General features: G+C 42.5%; 1 protein-coding gene across 1 annotated transcript in view; it reads right to left on the reverse strand.

Annotated features, from left to right (window-relative positions):
• Window positions 1-20,273, reverse strand: part of SDAD1 (SDA1 domain containing 1) — a 35,277-nt gene extending 15,004 nt beyond the window's left edge. The window contains exons 1-13 of the mRNA XM_070949144.1: window positions 20,148-20,273; window positions 18,602-18,706; window positions 15,809-15,907; window positions 12,163-12,273; window positions 10,520-10,591; window positions 10,313-10,413; window positions 7,413-7,470; window positions 6,525-6,599; window positions 5,184-5,285; window positions 4,462-4,531; window positions 3,092-3,195; window positions 2,295-2,352; window positions 1,371-1,429 (exon numbers count right to left, since the gene is read on the reverse strand). Coding sequence (XP_070805245.1) covers window positions 1,371-1,429; window positions 2,295-2,352; window positions 3,092-3,195; window positions 4,462-4,531; window positions 5,184-5,285; window positions 6,525-6,599; window positions 7,413-7,470; window positions 10,313-10,413; window positions 10,520-10,591; window positions 12,163-12,273; window positions 15,809-15,907; window positions 18,602-18,706; window positions 20,148-20,237 — 1,104 coding nt within the window. The 5' untranslated portion in view covers window positions 20,238-20,273. The remainder of the gene's footprint in view (window positions 1-1,370; window positions 1,430-2,294; window positions 2,353-3,091; window positions 3,196-4,461; window positions 4,532-5,183; window positions 5,286-6,524; window positions 6,600-7,412; window positions 7,471-10,312; window positions 10,414-10,519; window positions 10,592-12,162; window positions 12,274-15,808; window positions 15,908-18,601; window positions 18,707-20,147) is intronic.
• Window positions 20,274-24,020: the final 3,747 nt, after the last annotated feature.

Here is a 24,020-nt window from a genome sequence, read left to right on the forward strand (position 1 = left end):
TACAGCCCTCTCTAAGCGGTTTACAGAGTCAGCCTCTTGCCCCCGACAATCTGGGTCCTCATTTTACCCACCTCGGAAGGATGGAAGGCTGAGTCAACCTTGAGCCTGGCGAGATCTGAACTGCCAAATTGCAGGCAGCTGGCAGCCAGCAGAAGTAGCCTGCAGTACTGCTCTTTAACCACTGCGCCACCGCGGCTCATTGTAAAATGGAGTAAGTGTAAAAATGGTCATAAGTCATTTTTTTCAGTGCTGTTGTAATTTTGCACGGTCACTAAATGAACTGTTTTAAGTCGAGGTCTACCCCTATCAGCCACAGGCTAACATTTATGCCATGAAGCCATATTGGCTGCTATCTACAAAAGGAAAATCCTATTTTGATCTTGAAGAGGGTTAACATCTTTGCTCAGAGGATCATTGGCTACCCACTCCCCTCTTTTGAAGAGCTTTATAGCTCCCGCTGCCTTAAGGAAGTTCAAAACTTCCTTAAGTTCCTTAGGAGCCTTGGTAGTACAGTGGTTTAATGCACCCTGTTATTAACACAGCTGCCTGCAATTTCTGCAGGTTCGAATCTTACCAGGCTCAAGGTTGACTCAGCCTTCCATCCTTTCTAAGGTAGGTAAAATGAGGACCCAGTTTGTGGGGGCAATAAGCTGACTTTGTATAAGTATACAAAAGTATGAAGGCTATTGCTTAACGCATTGTAAGCCGCCCTGAGTCTCCGGAGAAGGGCGGCATATAAATCAAATTAAAAAAAAAAAAAACATTCCTAAAGATCCATCTCATCCTGGGGACCCCCCCCCCTTTTTTTTTAACTATTACCATCTGGCAGCCGGTACAGGACAATAAAAACAAGGACAGATAGGCTGAAAAACAGCTTCTATCCCATAATTCAACCATATTGAATTCTACTGTATAGTGCAATATTAATGCAACATCAGAGGTTTTCAATTCAATTGTATAAATGTGAAGGATGTGTGTTGTGTTTTATTTTTATAGTTATAATTTACACTGAAGATGGCATTTAATTTCGTCGTACAAGGTGCAATGACAATAAACTAAACTAAAAGCAAACTGGGTCATTAAAAGAGCATGGTGTGGCTATATCTCTGCATAGAATGTGAAGGATGTGTGTTTTTGTTTTATTTTTATAGTTTTCTTATGTATAATGTACACTGAAGGTGACATTTAATTTCGTTGTACGAGGTGCAATGAAAACAAACTAAACTAAACTAAACTAAACTAAACTAAACTAAACTAAACTAAACTAAACTAAACTAAACTAAACTAAACTAAACTAAACTAAACTAAACTAAACTAAACTTGCTTCTTTCTAGTGTTTTTGGCTAACATAAGCTGTGAAACAGCCTCACCTCTGGTGGGACAAGCTGGTGAGATGCTTGTGCAGCAAAAAGAAGAATCTTGGTAACTTCTGCAAGAAAAAAAAGGACAGTTTTAATGATGGACCAAGAGATATATGAGTTCCTCAAACAGAAGGGCAAAATAAAATCATTAAGTTTATCATTGATGAATCTTGTTTAGGATTGTTGGCAAAAACTGGCACCAGTTCTCCATATTTAATAATGGTTTCCCTCCCACATGACTTGAAAATGCTGAAGACTGAAGATGTCAAAGGTTGAAAAATGACTTGAAGTTTCTGTAAATCATCCAGTCTCCCTTGGAAAGTCAGATAAGCAGAATCTAAATAAATCAAAATAAACTGAAGCTTTGGGCCTGAAAAGCGACTTGCCATTTTTCAGTAGTCTGACTTTTCCCCCAAAAAAGTTAAATAATAACTTTTTAAAAAATACTTTGCAATCCAGAATTTTTTTTATTGTCAAGTAAGCATCTGCCTTTATCTCTTGTACGTATCTTCTTTCAAAATCAAGGCTGCTGCCAAAATAAAATAAAATTTGTCGAAGAAAGAAGCAGGTAGAAAAAGGCCCACTTTTTCAGGAAGCTCCTGGAGTAAAACAAGAGGAATTTTTCACTGCTCATAAAACTGAGCAATATTTTTTCTGCTAGCATAGGATTCGTTTCCATAGGAACACGGAAAAAAATCCGCCTTTCTGTGCTTTTCTTTGGACCTGAGTGATTTGTTTTCTTGCTCTGAGTTCTTAAAACAGCTGCAAAAGGTCAGAGAGGTTCAGGATGGGCTAAAATTAAAACCGGACAGACTTTAGCAATAAGGAACACAAAGCAGAGTAAACAAGAATCTCCTTGCTTATTGCAACGGGTAAACCACAAAGTGAAGAGAAATGACATTGGGAAGGATATATTGAATTGATGCCACTTACCTCTTTGGTGGGGTTGCAGAAATCGTTGTATGAAAGGATAAAAGTTGAAGAGGAAAAGCTACGGAAACATAGAGGATTGTCAAGAGGTCAGCTGTGAATGAAATGGAGTAAATTGAGTAAAAAAAAATCCCACCCACCGGCCAGGGTAACTTTGCAGCAAAGTCAGAGAAACACATCTGGAACATCATCAGCTGAATCTAACCTGCCAACCTCCAGATGTGCTAACTACAATTTCAACCACCCCCAGCAGACAGTTGTTGCTTATAACCCAATCCACCTGGAAGGCACTTCCTGAGTTAGAACAATTGACCAATGGAACGGTTTGTCTCCAGAAGTTGGGGGTGCTCCATCAAGTGACTTATGACCGCTTCTCAAACTTATGACTGTTGCTGCATCTCCATGGTCGCATGATCAAAATTTGGAGGTTTGGCAACTGGTTCACATTTATGACGGTTGAAATGTGATCCCCTTCTGTCAATGGGGAAGTCAGATTCACTTAACCACCGTACTACTAACTTGACAACTGAGGTGATTCACTTAACAACTGGGGCAAGAAAGGTCGTAAAATGGGGCAAAACTCCCTTAGCAACGGTCTTGCTTAGCAACAGAAATTTTAGGCTCCATTGTGGTCATAAGTCGAGAACTACCTGTATTCTTTTATCAATGGCCACAAAATTTGGAAGCACATTTTCCTTTTCTGCCCGAGACCACCCAAAAGTAAAGCAGAGGAATGGAGGAGAAAAACAGAAGGGGAAAAAAAAAAAAACCTCAGAAAAAACTCAGAATGTTAACTGTACCTCATGAATCCCAACCAGCCTAGAAATCAGATCCATCAGCATCATCTTCACTTCAAACCTCTCCTTTGAAGATTCCAGATTCTTTAGCAGTTTCTCCGCAAAGTCTGAAATCAAGAGGAAATTGATGAAGATCACAGAAATGTGGCAGGGTGAGCTGTCCGGATGGGCTCAAAATTAAAAAAAAAATTTCTGTGTGATAAAAATAGCCTCAGCGTCACACGGATGCTGAGAGGTTTTGTGCCTGATTAAAGCTGTTGATAAAGAAGTTGATAAACACACAACTAACTCCCACAACACTGCCAAACAATCTAGTAAGGCTGTATAATGTATTCTATTCTACTTCTCATCTTTCCTATTACCTATCTCCTTATCTTCTTTCAACTATAACTTGGTTGCTTTATATTGTTTTATTTAGTATCCTAGTATGACTTATGTTGATTATTTAGTATCCCATCACTAAGAGTTGTATCTTATGATTTATGATGAATGTATTTTTACGATGGCTATGATGATTTATCACATATTGCTTGTATGTACACTGAGAGCTTATGCACCGGAGACAAATTCCTTGTGTGTCCAATCACACTTGGCCAATAAAGAATTCCATTCCCATTCCCTATTCCATTCCATTCCATATATTCTATGCTATGCTATTCCATTCCATATTTTCTATTTTATTCTATTCTAGTCCTTTTTCTATTCTAATTCCACTCCATATTTTCTATTCCACTCCATATTTTCTATTCTATTCTATTCTATTCTATTCTATTCTATTCTATTCTATTCTATTCTATTCTATTCTATTCTATTCTATTCTATTCCTTATTCTATTCCACTCCATATTTTCTATTCTATTCCATTCTGTATTTTCCATTCCATTCCATATATCCTATCTATTCCATATTTTCTATTTTATTCTATTCTATTCTATTCCTATTTTAATTCCACTCCATATTTTCTATTCTATTCCACACCAATTTTTCATTCCATTCCATATATTCTATGCTATGCTATATTATGCTATTCCATTCCATATTTTCTGTTCTGTTCTGTTCCGTTCCGTTCCGTTCCGTTCCGTTCCGTTCCATTCCATTCCATTCCATTCCATTCCATTATTCCTATTCTATTCTATAAAATACTCCAAAAGAAATGGTATTAAGTAACGGAAGGGGAAGTTGTTGAATATTCCTGAAGCTGGTTTTGTATGGTGTGACCTGGAAATACCCGCCTATCAAGGTGGAGGGAAAACGTGCAATTGAGGGTTATGTCTTTCTCATCCAAACTCTAACCAGAGCTGAACCCTGCTCAGCTTCAAAAGACAACAAGGTAAGTCAGAAGCTCCTTCCTGCAAGGAATTCAAATGAACTTGCCTTGGGGATCGTGGATCAAATGGATTGCTGAAAAGTTGAACACTTCCGGTTTCTTCTTTTTCTTGTGTTTCTGGTGAAGAAGGAAACAGACGTGTTCAGTAAAGAATGAGATCAATAATTACCTTTCATTAGCCTCTCTGAATTAACTTCCTCCTGAGAAAAGTTATATGTCAGGGTTCCGAATGGCCTAATTAAATCATGAGTTTTGAGCCAAGCTTCAAAAGAAATTCAGTTATTTATTAGGAGCTTCATATCTGCATGTTCCCTGTGTTACGCTCCAATTATGACCCTGTTTCCCTCTCCCCCCAGGGTGTGTCAACGGAGCAATTTCTGGGGTTGTAGAGGTCACTCCCCTTGCTGCTGTAGGTAACCCTGGGATACAGCCTTGAGAGAGAGAAGCAAGGAATATGCATCTGTTTTTGGCTGCTGTGCAGTTTCGCCAGCTTCCCATCCCCCCTGGCCTATGGCAACTCGAGAGCAGGCCAGGAATGCTTTGCGAGTTGACATGATATAGATGGAAAGAATCAGCCTGCAGTATCTAGCTACTCAGAAATGTTTGCCGTAGACCTGTTGAACATCCACGTCTTAGCTTAAAATCAATCTGGGGTCCAAACTCCAATCCAATCCTAACTCGAAGATATTAGGAGGGGCATAGAGAACAAAGTTGCAGGATATGTCTAGATCTCCTTGGGTGAGCAGGTCTACCAAACCACACTACTCACTTTTAAAACTCGCATAGCTTTTTCTAGTTTCTTCTTGTTCTTCGTCGTTTTCTTTCCCGTGGCGTACCGTACCATCAGGTCTCTTGCTGAAGGACCATCGTCCTTGAAAAATAAATATTTTACGAAAGAGAAATTTAAGAGTCAGTAAAGCTTTGTGTAAGGAAAATGTAAAATACCATTCTTTATTGAATTCTATCCCCTAGGTCAGGGGTCGGCAACACGTGGCTCTGGAGCCGCATGTGGCTCTTTCATCCCTCTGCTGCGGCTCCGTCGCTGGTTGGCACCACAATTTTGAGAGCTTCCAGTTTTTTTGGGGGGGGGGGGAAGCAAAGCGTGCCAGGAGGAAACTATGGCAAGGGATGGGTTTTCCAGGTGGCTCCACAATTGACAGGGCTTTCGGTTAGGACAGGTAGGGGAAAAAGGATGCTGCGCTAGGAGGTGACTCTATGGTGGGGGAACCGGACTTCCGATCGGCTCATCCACAAATTCAATTCCAACAGGTGATCCCCCTCACCCATTCAATACACAAAATATCTAAATTCTTGTAAGATGTTGACATTCTTACACAAACACTCAGCTTTGAGATCATTGGAAGCTTGGAAGATTTGGGGATCTTATGACTTTCTACCTTAGAAATTGGGGGGAGACACTGCTAATTCCTGCCCCAAAGGGAAATGCCTCTTAATAGCTTAACCCAGGGATTGTTGGCAACCTGCAGCTCTGGAGCCACATGTGCGGCTCTTTCATCCCTCTGCTGCGACTCCCTGTTGCTGGTCGGCTCCACAATTGATAGGGCTTTTGGTTAGGACAGGTAGAGGAAAAAGGATGCCATGCTAGGAGGAGACTCTATGGTGGAGGAAACCGGACTTCCAGTTGGCAGTGTAAAAAGGAGGCCGCACTAGGAGACTCTATGGTGGGGGAACCGGACTTCTGGTTGGCTCCAAAACTGAATGGGGGGCTTCCGGTTAGGACCTTTGAGGCTCTTTTGAGTGTTTAAGGTTGCCGACCCCTGCCCTGGGTGTACAGACATACGGTCATTTTGTATACCTACAAATTTTGTTATATTTTGTTGGCAATGCATAGTCAAATGGTTGTGGAATTGAAAATAAAGACACTTTGGCCATGACGAGTTAAATAAAAATTCGGAGACAAAATGACCATAGAATCCTTTGCATCTTACGTCGTCCATGGACATTGATGGAGGGGTATTCAATCAGGGTGATACAGTCCAAATATAAGCTGCGCTAGTGGTACAGTCCAGGCGCACCCTTCTCCTCTTTTGAGAATTAGGCCCAAGGCATGTTGCTAAGTTATTGAGTCTGGATTCCAGGATGCACTGACCTCCGATTCTGAATCACTGCCTTTCTTCCCATCTTCATCTTTTCCGAGGAAAAACGTCAAGCCAGCAACTTGGATCTACAGTCATGGGAGCCAAAAGGAATTTTTTTAAAACACCCAACTCCTTGAGCTAACAAGTTTCATATGCTGCTGAATTAATAAAGTCAGAAATATTATTTCTCCGCCCCCCACCCTCCAAATTAGGAAAAAAGATCAGGTGGTCCTCGACTTATGACCACAATTGAGCCCAAAATTTGTCACTAAGTGAAACGTTTGTTGAGCTTTGCCTCATTTTACGGCCTTTCTTGCCATGGTTGTTAAGTGAATCATTGTAACTGTTAGTGACATGGTTGTTAAATTAGTCTGGCTTCCCCATTTTATTTTATTTTTTAATTTGATTTATATGCCGCCCTTCTCCGGAGACTCAGGGCGGCTTACAATGTGTTAAGCAATAGCCTTCATACTTTTGTATATTTATACAAAGTCAGCTTATTTCCCCCACCAACTGGGTCCTCATTTCATCTACCTTTGAAAGGATGGAAGGCTGAGTCAACCTTGAGCCTTGGAGAGATTCGAACCAGCAGTAAATTGCAGGCAGCTATGTTAATAACAGGGTGCGTAGACCACTGTACTATCAAGGCTCTTGATTGACTTTGCTCGTTAGGTTGCAAAAGGGGACCATGTGATTCCAGGACACTGTAATCGTCATAAAAATGAATATTTTGCCAAGCATCTGAATTTTGTGATCATGTGATCACGGGGATGCTGCAAAGGTCTTAAATGTGAAAAACAGGTATAAGTTTTTTTCAGTGCCGTTGCAACTTTGAACGGTCACTAAATGAGCTGGTGTAAATTCATTTATCTGTACTTGGACCAAAATGTTTATTTTACCTTGGTGACTTTGGAAAAACAAGCCAGCGTGATGACATTCACAGTTCTGGCATCATTCCTGTTAAAAAAAAAAAAGAACACTTTACAACAGAGACTGAGAAATTAAATCTGTGTTTCCCTGAAAATAAGACCCGGTCTTATTATTATTATTTTTTTGCCTCCAAAAGAGGCATTATGGAGATGAAATGGTCGAAAGGCAACCCCGAGAATGCTCAAATTTATTAGGATGAAGAACGAATTAATATGAAAGTTAAAAGGGAATACCGTATTTTTCAGAGTATAAGACACACCGGAGTATAAGACGCACCTACCTTTTTTGGTGAGGAAAAGAAGAAAAAGAAATCTCCCTCTGCCTCTGAGCAATTTTGCCTCCTTGCAGCAAACAGCAAACAGCCTGCTTTACTTTCATTTTCGTTTTCAGCATAGCTTGATTAGCACAAGGGGGAAAAAAAATCTGTTCCAGTAATTTACCTTCTTGCAGCAAGTAGCAGAGCCCTGCACATAACAGTTGAGAGCAAATCAGCTGAGAGTCGGGAGGCAGATGGAATAAACTTGTGCTAATTAGGCTGTCCGAGGCTGAAAGGAGCTGTTTTTTCTTGCTGTTTGCTTGCAAGGAGGTAAACTGCTGGAAGGCAGAGGCCAAAGGGTGGGGTCAGTGGGCGGGCAGGGCTACATTCGGTGTATAAGACGCACCTAAATTTTCACCCCCTTATACTCCGAAAAATACAGTATATGATTAACAATGGATAACTAATTGAAATAATGTTAAGAAACTAGGATCTGAGGGCGGATGGTGATGCTGTTTATATAATATAGAAGTATTAAGATACGATAAAAAAGTATGGAATAAAAATAAGAATATTTTGGCTAAATGGTAACTGTAAAATGAAATTGGATATGACAAAGTTGTATAAGATATGATACGGTTAATACTCTGTTCATAAAATATGTGTGTGTGTGTGTGTACAAGTGTGTGAAAGGAAAAAAAATCAATAAAACTTGATAAAAAAACCAAAAGAGGCATTAGGTCTTATTTTCAGGGGATGTCTTCCACTATCTCAACTCACGGCGGAGCTGGTGTGGCCGCTGCCAGCCCACTTCTTCTGTGGCCCCTTGTTACTACTCGCGCGCAGTGCCCCCCCCAGCCTCCATTTTACTGTCAGAGGACTTCAGGAAAGGCCTATGCAGCTGAGAAACAAGCTCTGACTGAGCCTCTGATGGAGAAACGGAGGTCGGCGGGTGCCGCAAATGTCAATCTGGAGCTCGTTTCTCGGCTGCAGAGGCCTTTCCTGAAGGCCCCCGACAGTGAAACAGAGGCCAGGGGTGACGCGTGCAAGAGGCCACAGAGGAAATGGGCTGGCAGGTGTCAGGGTGTGAGAGGCCTGGCTGCAACTGTGTTGTGGCCCGTACGCGGCCTGTGCAGCTGGTGGCTGATTCGGACAGCGAGGAGGCTGGTGTGGTGCTGCGCCAGCAGCCTGTGCAGCTGCCACCCAAGTCGAACAATGAAGCTGGAGAAGATATGGTGCCAGAGGCGGGGATTCAGCCAGGGCCTTTAGAACCTCCAGAAGCTCCCTTAAATGAAGAGGACGAAGAGGAGGAGCCTTTTCTCGATGCACGGGCGTGCAGAGCTGCCAAAAGGCAGGAGTGGCTCCTCAGGAGGAGGTCTCCTCGAGAGTAAGGCTTGGGCTAATTGGCCACTTCCTTAGCCTATTTAAGGAGGAACGCTGATTGAAGCAAGTTGTAGGGAACAACTTTAGTTCATTCTCCTTCGCGTCTGGATTCTCTGCAAATTGCTTCTGGGCTTTCTGCCAACCATAGTAAGATTAAGATTATTTATTCTTTGGATTCTTATAGGTTGTTAAGAAAGTTAATTAACAGTCTTTGAAAGAAAAAAACTGATTTAATTTAGTAAACTAAAGTTTGTACAGACTTTGTGTGTGCTGTGTTCTTTGGTGTCCATAGCTGGGGCAGAACAAACTGTCTAAGGTGGGTGCGGGGCACGTGGGGCAGCTCCACCCCCATCCCCACCCTAGCTTTTTACCTGTGTGCGTCGCCCCACCTCGTGCAACCAGGTACAAACGAGTGGGTGGGGGTCTTTACTAAGGCTTATTTTGGGAGTAGGGCTTGTATTCGGCACACATGTAAAAATCAAGCTAGGGCTTATTTTCAGGAGAGGACTTATTTTTGGGGAAACACGGCTCCAACTGGTCCAGAATGCGGCCGCGCAGGTAGTTACGGGAGCTGCATGGGGCTCCCATACAACACCTCTCCTGCGTGAGCTGCACTGGCTCCCAGTGGTCTTCCGGGTGCGCTTCAAGGTGTTGGTTATCATCTTTAAAGCGCTCCATGGCATAGGACCTAGATATCTTCGAGACCGCCTGCTGCTACCGACGGCCTCCCATCGTCCCGTGCGCTCCCACAGAGAGGGCCTCCTCGGGGTGCCATCAGCCAAACTATGTAGGCTGGTGACCCCCAGGGGGAGGGCCTTCTCAGTGGGGGCACCTACCCTCTGGAACCAGCTGCCCCCAGAGATACGGAGAATCCAAGACCTCGGTGCCTTTTTTCAGCCAGCCGGGCTGACTTAACACTTTTAAATGTTTTTAATTGGTTTGTCATTGTTTTTTAATTACGGGGCCAAATTTATATATATCTTTTTAATAGTATTTTAATGTTTGTAATCTATGTTTTTATTTGGCTGTACAATGATGCCCTGAGTCCTCAGGGAGAAGGGCGGTATATAAATTTGATATAAAATAAATAAATAAATAAATAAATAAATAAATAAATAAATAAATAAATAAATAAATAAATAAATAATATGCGTTTTATTTTCTCTGATACTTCACCATTGTTCCTGTCCACTGTGGACCCCCAAATCTTGACTGTGCCTTGCAACCTACCAGATGTTCCTTCTGTACAGCTCAACCATCACATCCAGTGAAATCTTGGCTGCAGTTGGGTTGCTGTCTTGCAGCATTGTGTACATGAAACTCTGAAGCATCTGCAAAAATAAATAAATAAATAAATAAATAAAAGAGATTACTTTTGAAGAAGAGTTTCTTGGAGCTATCCAACTTAAGAGCTGATGGATCAAGCCGAAAACTTACAGTGTTCATTTTGTTGTTCTTGTGTTTGGCGTTGACGTTCTTGATGTCGGTAACGATGTGAGTGTACAAGGTCTGTCGAAATGAGAAAACGTAACATTTCAGTAGGGATAACTGTCAAATCTTTCTTTGAGAAAAATGAACAGAAGCAGAAACAGAAGAGATTCCATGAGGGAACCAGTCTGTTTATTTATTTATTTATTTGATTTGATTTTTATACCGCCCTTCTCCAACAGGACTCAGGGCGGTGAACAGCCGAGATAAAACGTAACATATAAATTTTAAAAAACAGTTTAAAAGACATTAAATAATTTCGGCCCTCAATTTAAAACAACCCAGTTAAAACCAATTTCAAATTAAAACCGAAAGGATGGGATCAAGCCAGCCTGGCTGGATGAAATAGATGTGTTTTCAGGGCCCGAAGAAAAGTCCGGAGGTCTGGTATTGTGCGTATCTCTGGGGGTAGGTCGTTCCAGAGGGCAGGTGCCGCCACAGAGAAGGCTCTCCCCCTGGGGGTCGCCAGCCGACATTGTCTGGCCGACGGAACCCTGAGGAGGCCCTCTCTGAGGAGGCCCTCTCTGTGCGAGCGAACTAACTAGTTAAGATTTGTTGTCACTTTTCTGTGTGCAATGGCACACATGAAAATGAAATTCCGATCCAAAAGAATCACACCCATACACCCATACTGTATGTATGTATGTGTAATATACAAATACACACATATGTTAATCAGTCTATTTTGAATACATAGCATAAAAAAAGAGTCTTGAGAGTTAACAAGTTTGATATTATATGGTACAAAGCTATTACCGTTTCCCCTCGAAAATAAGACCCTATCTTATATTTTTTTGAACCGCGAAATAAGCGCTTGGTCTTATTTTCGGGGAGCTCTTATTATTTTGATGTGCGTGGAGCAAGATGGGGTTCCTCTTGCCATCTTACCTGATTTCCAGCTCTGCATTGAAATATTTTCAGGGAGGGCTTATTTTCGGGGAAACAGGGTACAGATTCTAGCCTAACCTTGCATAAGAGAATGCAATGTAATAGTAATTTAACAAGTATAGATGGAAAATGTTTAACTATTTGTCGACCTGTAGAACAAGGAGAGAGGGGGAAACCTATTAGATTTGTTTGAGCTACACAGGTACCAGGATTCAACCAAGGTGGAATTCTAATTTTGACTGTTAATTTTATATTTGTTATGTACACTTTTTTCCTTTTTCTTCTTACTTGTTTGCAGTTGTTTTCTTGTTTTTTACTTTGCATTTTGTCTTTTATCTTCAGGGGAAAGTACTTTAAAAAAATGGAATTTTGCAGCACATGGTTAAGAGACCGAATGCAAACATTTTTTAAAAAATGTTATCCCGTGTCCTGCTGACTTAGTTCTTCTTCTCATGGCTGCTATTGCTTCTCATTCTGGGATGGATTATGCACTTCTGCAATATTCCCATCAACATCTTTCAGACACAAAAAGGCAAACGAGGTTACCGGATAACTTATAGGATTGAAATTAGATCGTTCATCATTGTCTCAGTCTTTAAAGGAAATGCTAAATGTGCTGTGGCTTTTACTTTTTTTAAAAAAAATTAACATTTTAAAATAAAACTGGCAGAAGTTTTTATTTTAAAGTCAGTTCGGCGACTCACTTTTCGTAAAAATTTATCATGGCAGCGGAGGAGCTCAAAGAACAGTTCCAACAAGCTTGTGGGATTAATCAGGTTCTTGTTTCGCAGCAAAATCAGAGCTCTGCAAAATGTCTGCAAAAAGGAGAAAGGAATGGCTAAGAATAACAATAATGAAGTGTGAATCGCCCAGACTGCAACACTAATACTAAAGCAAGTAATGTATACTATTCTTTCATCTCATTTTTTCAGCTTGCTGTTCGTTAAATAGGACTTAAACTTATAAACTCTAAGCAGTTTATAGAGTCAACACATTGAACCCCAATAATCTGGGTCCTCGTTTTACCGACCTCAGAAGGATGGAAGGCTGAGTCAACCCTGAGCTGGTGAGACTCGAGCTCCTGGCAGTGGGCAGAGTCAGCCTGCAATACTGCATTCTAACCACTGCGCCATTATAACTCACAGAATGGAAAATCACTGTTTTTTTTAAATGTTGGTAGACAGAAGCTTCAAAGCATGGTCATTCCGAGGCAGACCAGTAGAACTCTATTTTAATGAGATTCTAGTAACAGAACCTTTCAAGCCTGATTGTATTTTTCGCTGCCTTCCTGCTAGCTGGGGAATTCTGGGAGTTGAAGTCCAGGCATCTTAAATTTGCAGGTGTGGAGTCCCTGACTTACGCTCAGTTGCTTAGTGACTGAAGTTGTAATGCCCCTCCCAAAAGATTCTTAAAATCTGGTTCCAAAGTTGCAGCAGCTACCTCCCCCCCCCCGTGGTCACATGACCACATTTTAAGTGTTTGGTAGCCAATCTACGTTTATGACTATTTACTGTGTCCCGCAGTCATATGACCATGATTTTTTGACATTTTTGTTTACAAAATTGGAAAAAACCCGCCCCATAGCAAATAATGAGCTCACTGAATGACCACAGATTCACTTAACAATCATTTTATTTATTTATTTATTTATTATTATATTTCTATACCGCCTTTCTCCCGTAGGACTCAAGGCAGTGTACAGTCAAGAAAAATATAGACACACAAACATCATAAAATTGCTAATTAAAATTGTTACTTAGTTTGGTCAATTAAATAAAACCCAGAATTAGATAACATTTAAAAAATCATTTGCATGTTTGTATGTTTAGCCCCGCCTGTTGGAACATCAGGGTCTTGAGGGCACGGCGGAAAGAACGGAGATCAGGGATATTCCGTATCTCCGGGGGCAGTTCATTCCAAAGGGTTGGAGCCCCCACAGAGAAGGCCCTCCCCCTGGGAGTCGCCAGTCGACATAATTTGACTGACGGTACCCTGAGTAGTCCCTCCCTGTGAGAACGAACTGGTCGGTGGGAGGCTATTGGTGGCAAAAGAGGGTCTCGTAGGTACCCAGGTCCTAAGCCATGGAGCGCTTTAAAGGTGATAACTAACACCTTGAATCGCACCCGGAAGACCACCGGGAGCCAGTGCAGCTCGCGTAGGAGAGGTGTTACATGGGCGTAATGAGCTGCGCCCATAATCACCCGCGCGGCTACGTTCTGGACCAGTTGGAGCCTCCGGGTGCTTTTCAAGGGGAGCCCCATGTAGAGAGCATTACAGTAGTCCATACGGGAGGTAACTAGGGCATGAGTGACCGTGCGCAAGGCGTCCCGATCCAGAAAGGGACGCAACTGGCGGATCAGGCGAACCTGATAAAAGGCACCCCTGGCCACGGCCGTCAAATGATCTTCTAAAGATAACCGTGAATCCAGGAGGACACCCAAGTTGCGGGCCCTCTCTGTGGGGAGCAAGATCTCATCCCCTATTGTCAGTGATGGTACCAGCTGACTATACCGGGACGCCGGAAGCCACAGCCACTCGGTCTTGGAGGGGTTGAGTCTGAGCTTGTTTCTCCCCATCCAGATCCGCACGGCCTCCAGGCAACGGGACATCACAGCAAGGGCATCATTGGGGTGGTCTGGGGTGGAGATGTATAGCTGTGTGTCATCAGCATACTGATGAACACTCACCCCAAAACCACGGATGATCTCACCTAGCGGTTTTACATAAATGTTGAACAGAAGGGGTGAGAGGACTGACCCTTGCGGCACCCCACAAATAAGGTGCCTCGAGGTCGACCTCTGCCCCCCTGCCAACACAAACTGCGAACGGTCAGAGAGGAAGGAGGAGAACCACCGAAGAACAGTGCCCCCTATTCCTAACCCCTCCAGCCGGTGCAGTAAGATACCATGGTCGATGGTATCAAAAGCCGCTGAGAGATCTAATAGGACCAGGATAGAGGAGCAACCTCATGGTGATTTACTTTAAGAGATCATAAAATCAGTGACAGGATGATCTGCTTTATGTCACCAGGGCCGACCATAATTTGCAAGCTCCATAACTGTCATAAATTGAGGACTACCTGTACTGTCCTAGGAGGCCAGGGAGAAGCCAACTGAATGTCTTCCTAATACTTTCTCCTTTTCCTGAGCTCAAGGCATGCTTCCATCCCTTTTTAGTTTTGTAACATTTTCTAAATATTTTTTTCCAACTCAGGCTGTTGGTTTGAGATCCGAGCTTGGCAATTTGGTTGTAAACGTTTCATCACCATTCGAGGAGACGTTGAATGGTGACGACCTCGAATGGCGCCAAAACGTTTACAACCAAATTGCCAAGCTCGGACCTCAAACCAACAGCCTGACTACCAAGCTGAGCTACTAATATTCAAACACATTTCAATTTTTTCCAAGATCACCGCCATGATTTCTTACAAACTGCATAGAAGCTCCAGCAACTTTTCACGTTCCCTTAAAATATGATATACCGTATTTTTCGGAGTATAAGACGCTCCCGAGTATAAGACGCACCTTAGTTTTTGGGGAGGAAAAATAAGAAGAAAAAAAAAATCTGCCTCTGACTACCAGCATCCGTTGGTATTCATCTGGCTAGCGTCCTGTCAGTGTGTGAGAGTTGGGGGCTGCTTGGAAACTGAAACAGTATTTGCTGTGTGAGCAACAAAGAAGGAGACAACAAGGAGCCTGGGCGGGGCTTAGCTCTGTAGCTCTGAGTCTGTGCTAAAGCTCCAAACTAGTCTGCTGCTCAAAACTGAAACTCCTCTCCTCTGCTTGTGCTTTGCTTGGAAAACCTGCTTTTGGTATTGTATATTTTACTTCATGTGTTATATTATATATAAAAAGAAGTTATTGAATCCTGCTGAATCAGTTACTTGTGTGTGCTTTCTGGATGTGATTGCTGCTGCAAACTCTAACGCGTCTTGCAGTGAATAGCGAACAGCCAGGTCAGCTTCAGCACATTATTACAGCTTGATTCAGCACGAGCAGCTGATTGGCGGGTGGATTGGCCTCCCGGAATACCTTCACTCAGCTGTTCCAGGCTGCAGGGATTGCCACAGACCATTGCTGCCTCCGTCCATCGCGTTTTTGGCTACATTCAGTGTGTAAGACACACCCAAATTTTCACCCTCTTTTGGGGGGGGGGAGAAAGTGCGTCTTACACTCCGAAAAATACGGTAAATTTATCAGCATGGCAGCATGCGATATACCAGTCTTATCTATTCCAAAACATTGGTTCCAATCTCTTAAAACAAGAAACTAAACCAACACTGAACAAAGTTGTCCACCCGCAGAGTCCTCTGCTCCCAATGATCAAACATCTGGGACTGCAGATGCTCACCATCCGAAGATCTGGATCCAAGACCGTGTGACAATAGGACAACAATTCCTTCAACTGTTGCGGAAAGTCTTCTAGATACTTAGGGTAGCAATGGGCAACCTGTTTCAAAAACAAAAGAAATCTAAGTAAAATGATTCCCACATCAATCAAAAGGTTTGTTTGTCTTTAAAATAACATTAAGGGGGGTGTATCTGGAGTGGCACGGTGGCCTAGAGGTGGAGCTCTCGCCTCACAATCAGGTGGCTGCAAGTTCGATCCTAGGTAGAGGCAGATATTTCTCTCTCTGGGCACAATGAGAATATATCTGCTGAATAAAACTCCGCATTGGCGACAGGAAGAGCATCTGGCCATTAAAATACTCTGCTAGTTCCATTCAGTTGCCCAGACTCGACCCTGCAAAGGATTATGGGGTCGTTAAAAGATGATGATGGTGAAGAAGGGGGGGTATCAGGTGCCTAAAGTAAATTTTCTAATGAATCTTTATGACAACCTCAGTCTCAATAGGTGCCAGAGCACAGATGTCAACCAGGGGTGGGTTCTAAATTTTTTTACTACCGATTCTGTGGGCGTGGCTTATTTTGTGGGTGTGGCTTGGAGGTCATGTGACTAGGTGGGCGTGGCTAGCTGGTCAGAGTCATTTCTGGAAGGTCCTCGCACTTACGACCAGTCCTCGCACTTACAACCTCATTTGCTTTTAACACTGATCAGCTGTAGGATGGCCTTTTGAAGCCCCACGGCAAGAGTTTAAACAGTTTTTTTTCCGTCTAGTCATCAGCTGGGACTCAGGAGGCAGCAATAGATTGGGGGTGGGACCAAATAAAAGGTAAGAATAACGTGGGGGGGGGGAGAACAGGTTCGGTGACGTCATATTGTCACAGCTACCGGCTCGGCCGAACCGGACCAAACCGGGAGGAACCCACCACTGGTGTCAACCCTCTGAAGTAAACCAGAAAGAAAATAATGAGATAAGCTAAATCTACTGTACTGCAAGGCTACATTAACAAAATCTTGCAAGTCTAAAAATACAAATTTCCTGCTGCCACTGGGGTTTGGTCAACTATAGGGCAGGTCCTTCCTAAGTTTCTTTCTCTGGCTACTAAGCCACTGGGGAACTCCTGCATCTCGTCTGATCATTTCCCTAAAATAGCATCTCTTTCCTTTGTCCAAAGTCATCCACAAATTCAATTCCAACAGGTGATCCCCCTCACCCATTCAATACACAAAATATCTAAATTCTTGTAAGATGTTGACATTCTTACATGAACTCTCAGCTTTGAGGTCATTGGAAGCTTGGAAGATTTGGGGATCTTATGACTTTCTACCTTAGAAATTGGGGGGACACTGCTAATTCCTGCCCCAAAGGGAAATGCCTCTTAATAGCTTAACCCAGGGATTGTTGGCAACCTGCAGCTCTGGAGCCGCATGTGTGGCTCTTTCATCCCTCTGCTGCGACTCCCTGTTGCTGGTCGGCTCCACAATTGATAGGGCTTTTGGTTAGGACAGGTAGAGGAAAAAGGATGCCATGCTAGGAGGAGACTCTATGGAGGAGAGAACCGGACTTCCAGTTGGCAGAGTAAAAAGGAGGCCGCTCTAGGAAGAGACTCTATGGTGGGGGAACCGGACTTCTGGTTAGCTCCAAAACTGAACGGGGGGCTTCCGGTTAGGACCTTTGAGGCTCTTTGAGTGTTTAAGGTTGCCGATCCCTGGCTTAACCTCACATTCTCATGTCCCACAGATAATATTCAATCCAAAATGCAGTTTTCTCTAATCTGGCATTCTCTGGAAATATTGGATGTCAGTTCCGCACCATGGTTTCACTACGAAAATGGAGATTTTCCCCTAAAGAGGCTTCCTATGAATAGGATACCAATAACAGAGGACACTTTCTCTCTTACATAGCAATTTCCGTTTAATATGCACGAATTTGGAAAAAGTTATTTCAGAGGACAGAATGTTAGTTCTGAAGGTTACGCTTTAAAGCACCTATGTTATTTCCTAGGATTGTGCCGCTGTCTTCTGCAACATGACTCAGCAAAGATGCAGCTGCTTTAAAAAGTTGCAGTGGGCGGATATGTTCCTGCTCCCACCCACTCCAGATCAACTTTTCGGAACTGAATCTGAAGCATTGGACTATTTGCTATACAACGTCTAATGCATACACTGCATTTTTTCCCACTATAGTATCCTTGCAACTTAAGGATGGTGAGAATTTTCTATGAAAATATTGTTTAAAGCCATAGTCAAAATAGTGATTCAAGCAGAAGAAACGACTAAATTAGTTTTAGCTCCATCTATTAGAATTGTCAGAAGTGATTATTCTCATTTACGTTTAGAACCTTTCATTAGAATTATTGGAAGGAAAAGCCTTAGCATTTTCATTCTCCTAATAATTTTTTTTTTCTTCAGTGAGGGAGGTTTAATCTAATTCAGGGATCTCCAAATTCGGCAACTTTAAGACCTGTGGACTTCCACAGGCAAATGAGGTCCAGGCAGAAGATGATCATGGCTTCAAAACCTTAGGGACTGGTTTGGATAAAACTCAGCAGCACCTTTTCATACGGCTGTTGACAAAAATAGGATTGCCAACATAATCACCAGTGTCCAATGACAGATATGGCACAAGAAGAAGAAGAAAAAGGACTTCCACTCCCAGAATTCCCCAGCATAGCTGGCTGGGGAATCCTGGGAGTTGAAGTCCACAAATCTTAAAGTTGCCAAGTTTGAAGGCCCCTGATGTAATTCAAGCAAAATTCTCTTTTTCTCTCTCTCATACACACACAAATAGCATTTTACCTGGGCCAAGAACATCACCAATTCACCCAGTTCTTTATTGGGCTTTGCTGGCTGAAGTTTGAATATTTCCACATTGGACTTATAATGGCGATACTGTTGAAGGAACTAGAAGAAATTCAAAGGGGGAAAAACAAATACTTTCATTGTAGTTCATTGCTAAATATCCCTAACCAAACTTGAGCTGGGAATGAGGATTGATTGATTGATTATTTATTTATTTATTATTGATTGATTGATTGATTGGTTTGATTTATATGCTGTCCTTCTCCGGAGACTCAGGGTGGCTTACAATGCATTAAGCAATAGCCTTCATACTTTTGTATATACCTGCTTAGTAGGGCTTCCGCCCCCCTCCCAAGTGGTGTTCTTTTTTATACAAAGTCAGCTTATTGCCCCCACAATCCGGGTCCTCATTTTACCTACCTCGAAAGGATGGAAGGCTGAGTCAACCTTGAGCCTGGTGAGATTTGAACTCACAGTAATTGCAAGCAGCTGGTGTTACTTAACAGTGCTTTAGTCTGCTGCGCCACCAAGTTCTCTCACAATGTGTGATGGTCAACAAAACAAATAAGAACGTTCCATTCAAAAGGAGAATTCTGGGAGTTGAAGTCCTCCAACTTAAAGGCTTAAAGTTGCCAAGGTTGGAGACCCCCTACTCCAACCTGTCACTCCCTATAAGTGATCCTCGACTTACGACTACACCTCACTCCCTTAGGTGGTCCTCGACTTACGACCACAGCCGAGCCCAACCTTTCTGTTGCTGACATTTGTTAAATGAGTTTTGCCTCCATGTTACTCATTTTCTTGCCCCCCTCCCCCCCCCCCGTTGTTTTTTATTTTTTATTTGATTTATATACCGCCCTTCTCCGGAGACTCAGGGCGGTTTACAGTGCGTTAAGCAATAGCCTTCATACTTTTGTATATTTATACAAAGTCAGCTTATTGCCCCCACAAACTGGGTCCTCAATTTACCTACCTTAGAAAGGATGGAAGGCTGAGTCAACCTTGAGCCTGGTGAGATTCGAACTTACAGTAATTGCAGACAGCTGATGTTAATAACAGTGCTTTAGTCTGCTGCGCTATCAGGGCGTTAAGTGAATCACTGCAGAGTTGATAAGTTACTTAACCCGGTTGTTAAGCGAATTTGGCTGCCCCTCCCCCCCATGGACTTTGATGGGTGAGAAAGTCGCAAAAGGGACACAGAAGCAACGGTCCATAAATACGAACCAGTGGCCCAGCTGGTTTGAATCACGTGACCACAGGGGGAAATGCTGCAACGGTCGTAACTGTGGAAAAACGGTCATTAAGTCATTTTTCAGTGTAACTTCGAACGGCTACTAAAGGAGCGGTTGTAAGTCGAGGACTGCCTGCGCACGCTCAAGAGGCGTCTTTTCCGTTGCTATTTTCGGCGGCAACACTGTACAGAAGTAATGAAATAACAGAGCCGGAAGGGACCTAAGAGGTCATCTAGTCCAACCCCCCTTGAACAGAAACATCACCCAGGACCCCTTTTCAGGCTATTCACCCCCCCCCTACAATTCCTCACCTCCTCGGTATATGACGGCGGGTCCCGCTTGATCAAGTTCTGCAGCTGCGGCAGGTTGAACGGCAGCTTGTTGTTATGGCGAGCGGCCATGACGGCGGACGGCGCAGCTTCTTCCGGACCGGCAACGTGGGGTTTTCGCTGGGCGGCGCCATGTTAAGTCACGTGGCTACGGTAGCCGAGAAGGGTCGTCGTGTCCTTTAAACGCGAGAGCGCCTCAGGCATGCAGTACTGCAGTAAAAGCAGCGGAGGCGCCTTTTGCCTTGCTTCGATGGCAGCTCCCGGAATTTCCCAGCCGGCGCACAGAACTCTGGGAGTTGGAGTTCCAGTTTATCTACCTGGCTTTTTAAATCAGAGCAGCGTTTCTCAATCTCAGCAATGAAAGGAACCCTAACTAACCCTCACCTTAAGTTCATACAAGACATTGGCTGGGGAATTCTGGGAGCTGAAATCCCCAAATCTTAAAGTTGCCAAGTTTGGAGATCCCTGGTAAAGGATATGATCATAGTGCCCAAAGTGGATGGTTGTAGAGAATCTCCATCAAAAATATTCTATTTTTAATGATATGGCCAGGGGTGAAATCCAGCAGGTTCTGGAGAACCGGTAGTGGAAATTTTGTTTTTATTTTTTTTCATGTTTTTTTATTATTTTAAAAAAAATTAACATACATAACATACATGAATCATAATATATAACAATATACACAATACAAACAATCAACGAGTGCTCCCCCACCCCTCTGGATCATTCCTGCTTCCAAAATCTTAAAGCTTCTTCTGGTGGTGGTATCCCCCTTCCTCCAGAAAACACATATATTAGGAACTGTTTCCAGATTCCATTGAATTCATTTACTTTCATTGTGCCCCTCCTTACTTTAATATTACAAGTCAATTTATCATTTATGGCAATATCCCATACTTCCTTATACCATTCTTCCAAACAATAATCACCTCGTGTCTTCCAGTTCCTAGAAATCTCCATTCCCACCCTACTGGGGCCAGCCAGAGGTAGTATTTGCCAGTTCTCCGAACTACTCAAAATTTCCGGTAGCGGAAATTTTGAGTAGTTCGGAGAACCGACAAATATCACCTCTGGCTGGCCCCAGAGTGGGGTAGGAATGGAGATTTTGCAATATTCTTCTCCTGGAGTGGGATGGAATGGAGATTTTGCAGTATCCTTTCCCTACAGTGGGGTGGGAATGGGGATTTTGCAGTATCCTTCCCCTGCCATGTCTATCAAGCCACACCCACCAAGCCACACCATGCCCACCAAGCCACGCCCACAGAACCGGTAGTAAAAAAATTTGGATTTCACCACTGTGATATGGTATTAGGATACAGTATTTGAGCATTTGCACTTTTATTAAGGCTCAGAGACCATGTCCCTTTTGTAAAAGGGAAATCGTTTAATAGTTGAAGAATACCATAAAGCAAGTCTGTGCTTTGTCATCTTTTATTGAATAATTTATATTTTCTTAGGTAAAAAGTTATTTCTTCTAAACTTAATTTACATTATTTTCTTTAAAATATGCATATGTTTACAAGGCATCCTGATATTAATTTCATTTTTCCTGAGTACACGTAATAAGTTACATTTTCAAGTATAGCTGTAAGCAATATCTGTAACAGTTCAAGAAGTGATCAAATGTGTATTACATCATCATCTCCAATATAAATGTACCTGTTTCATATATTTGAAAATACATTTTAACAGAAGCAAATCTTTAGAACTGACTTATGAGAAAATAGTTTTGCCTGTGCTACATAAAATAGAAATGAGGACTGAATTCTTCTACAGATTTCTTGGAGTGAAAAAGACTAATTTTAAATTCCCACACAATGTGGGATGAATAATATAAATTATATTATTAACTTTAGCAGATTGAAAGAGTTAGATATGTAGGCGCATATCTGAAGTCTTAAGAATATATCGTAGTGGATTCCTTGCATATTTTTATATTTTATATATTTTAAAGCAGTTCAACAAGACTGAGGAACTTTATTCAATAAAGCTGTATTCTCCGAGTTTAAGTTTTCCATTTACAGATATTTCATTACTTGCTGAACCATATCTGCAATGCTACCAGCTGGGATTTTTCCATTGTAAAATATATTAATATCTATTACATGTCATCACATGTACCATTTACATTACATGTCATTGGTGAGCTACCCTGTTAAATGCAGTTGTTGTCTGCAAGACTGGCCTGTTGTCAGGGCTGAGAAAGGGGAGTGATGCTGTGATCTCATTCCAGCTTAATCTTTGGTTATTTCTGTGGTAAATTAAATTCATTTGTGCAAACTGTCCACTGCAGATGTGGCTCTGGGTGGCTTACCACACATTCAAAACAATAAAACAATGTCAGTGAAACATAAAGAACCGATAAGGGATGCTGACAAAATAAACCAAAGATTATCAGCAGGCCAACAACAATGCTTAAGTCACTATAAAATCCCCTGCTGTGAACTCATCTAGGTCTTCAGGCTTTGTAGAGGACTAGCAGGGTCCATGCCAATCTAACCTCTAAGGATATAACATGGCTCATTGCAATTTGTAGCCATGAACATTTGCAACTGCCATGGAAAACTGACTCGGAGTACTTCTTCAGCCCAACAGTGCAACCCTGAGCTATATATATATATTTTTATCTTCAAAATGTAGGTCCTTGGTTACCTAAAATTAATTGCATGGCTTTTGGGAACCCACCAATAATGATTAAAGGTTTGACTGCTCTGGCCACCTTTGATTGCAGTACCTCTCAGACAAAACCTGGAGCCTACATACTTTGTTTGATTCCAGTTTTAGGCTCACAATTGCCTTGGTTCATTAATCATGAATGATGGCTTAAATACACGAATGGGTGGGATCATGCTACACATACATTTGATCAATAAAAAAACACTTACTTAGCCCAGATCAAACTAGCTGCTTGGTGTGATATGCAAGCCAAGTGGGAGACCTACAGGATTCTCCCAAACAGACTGGCTTCAAACACTTGTTTAACCATCATTTGGTTCATTCAACACAGTTTGGCTATATTTAGACAGCTAAGCCATTGTCCTAACGAAGTCCAGCAAATTGTATGATGCCTTAGCTTGTATATTGTGTACAAAAATATATGGCTTTGGAAAAAAACAACACAGAGAACAAGCCCCCAGACTTCCATCCTCTTTGGTCGAGGCAATTTTGTTCCTGCGGCGTGCCTAGGACATCCAATGGAGACCATCACCCCTTGCCTGGATGAAATTACTGAGGTCTTATTGGTGTTCTCCATCTTGGTTGGGTCTTCTTCAAATGTAGGTCTGGTTTAAACAAAATGGAAGAGGTGAAAACAGCTTTTTGGGAAGGACCATTTATTTCAGCCAAAATACAGGTGCTGCAGAAGCATCTTCCTAGTCAATTCTGGCCAAACCGAAATAGCTTTTGTGTTTAGCCTTCAGGTCTCTAAAGGTCCTCCTGAACGTGTGCTAAATTCCCTTGCAGCACGGGTGCCAAACCCGTGGCGTCACATTGCCGTCACATGACATTTCTCATTGTTTTTCCCCTTTGCGGAGCTGGGATGGGCTTGGCCCGTGGACTGCCAGTTTCACACCCCTGAAAGGGGAACAAAGTGTTTCTTAACATAACCCAAACACTGCTTAAAGGTAAAAGTAAAGGTTCCCCTCGCACATATGTGCTAGTCATTCCTGACTCTAGGGGGCAGTGCTCATCTCTGTTTCAAAGCCGAAGAGCCAGCGCTGTCCGAAGACGCCTCCGTGGTCATGTGGCCGGCATGACTAAACGCCAAAGGCGCACGGGAACGCTGTTCCCTTCCTACCAAAGGTGGTCCCTATTTTTCTACTTGCATTTTTTATGTACTTTCGAACTGCTAGGTTG

The sequence above is a fragment of the Pituophis catenifer genome, unplaced genomic scaffold (assembly GCF_029215685.1).
Source record: "Pituophis catenifer annectens isolate HBS135680 unplaced genomic scaffold, rPitCat1.0.hap2 SCAF_8, whole genome shotgun sequence".
NCBI classification, from domain to species: Eukaryota; Metazoa; Chordata; class Lepidosauria; order Squamata; family Colubridae; genus Pituophis; species Pituophis catenifer.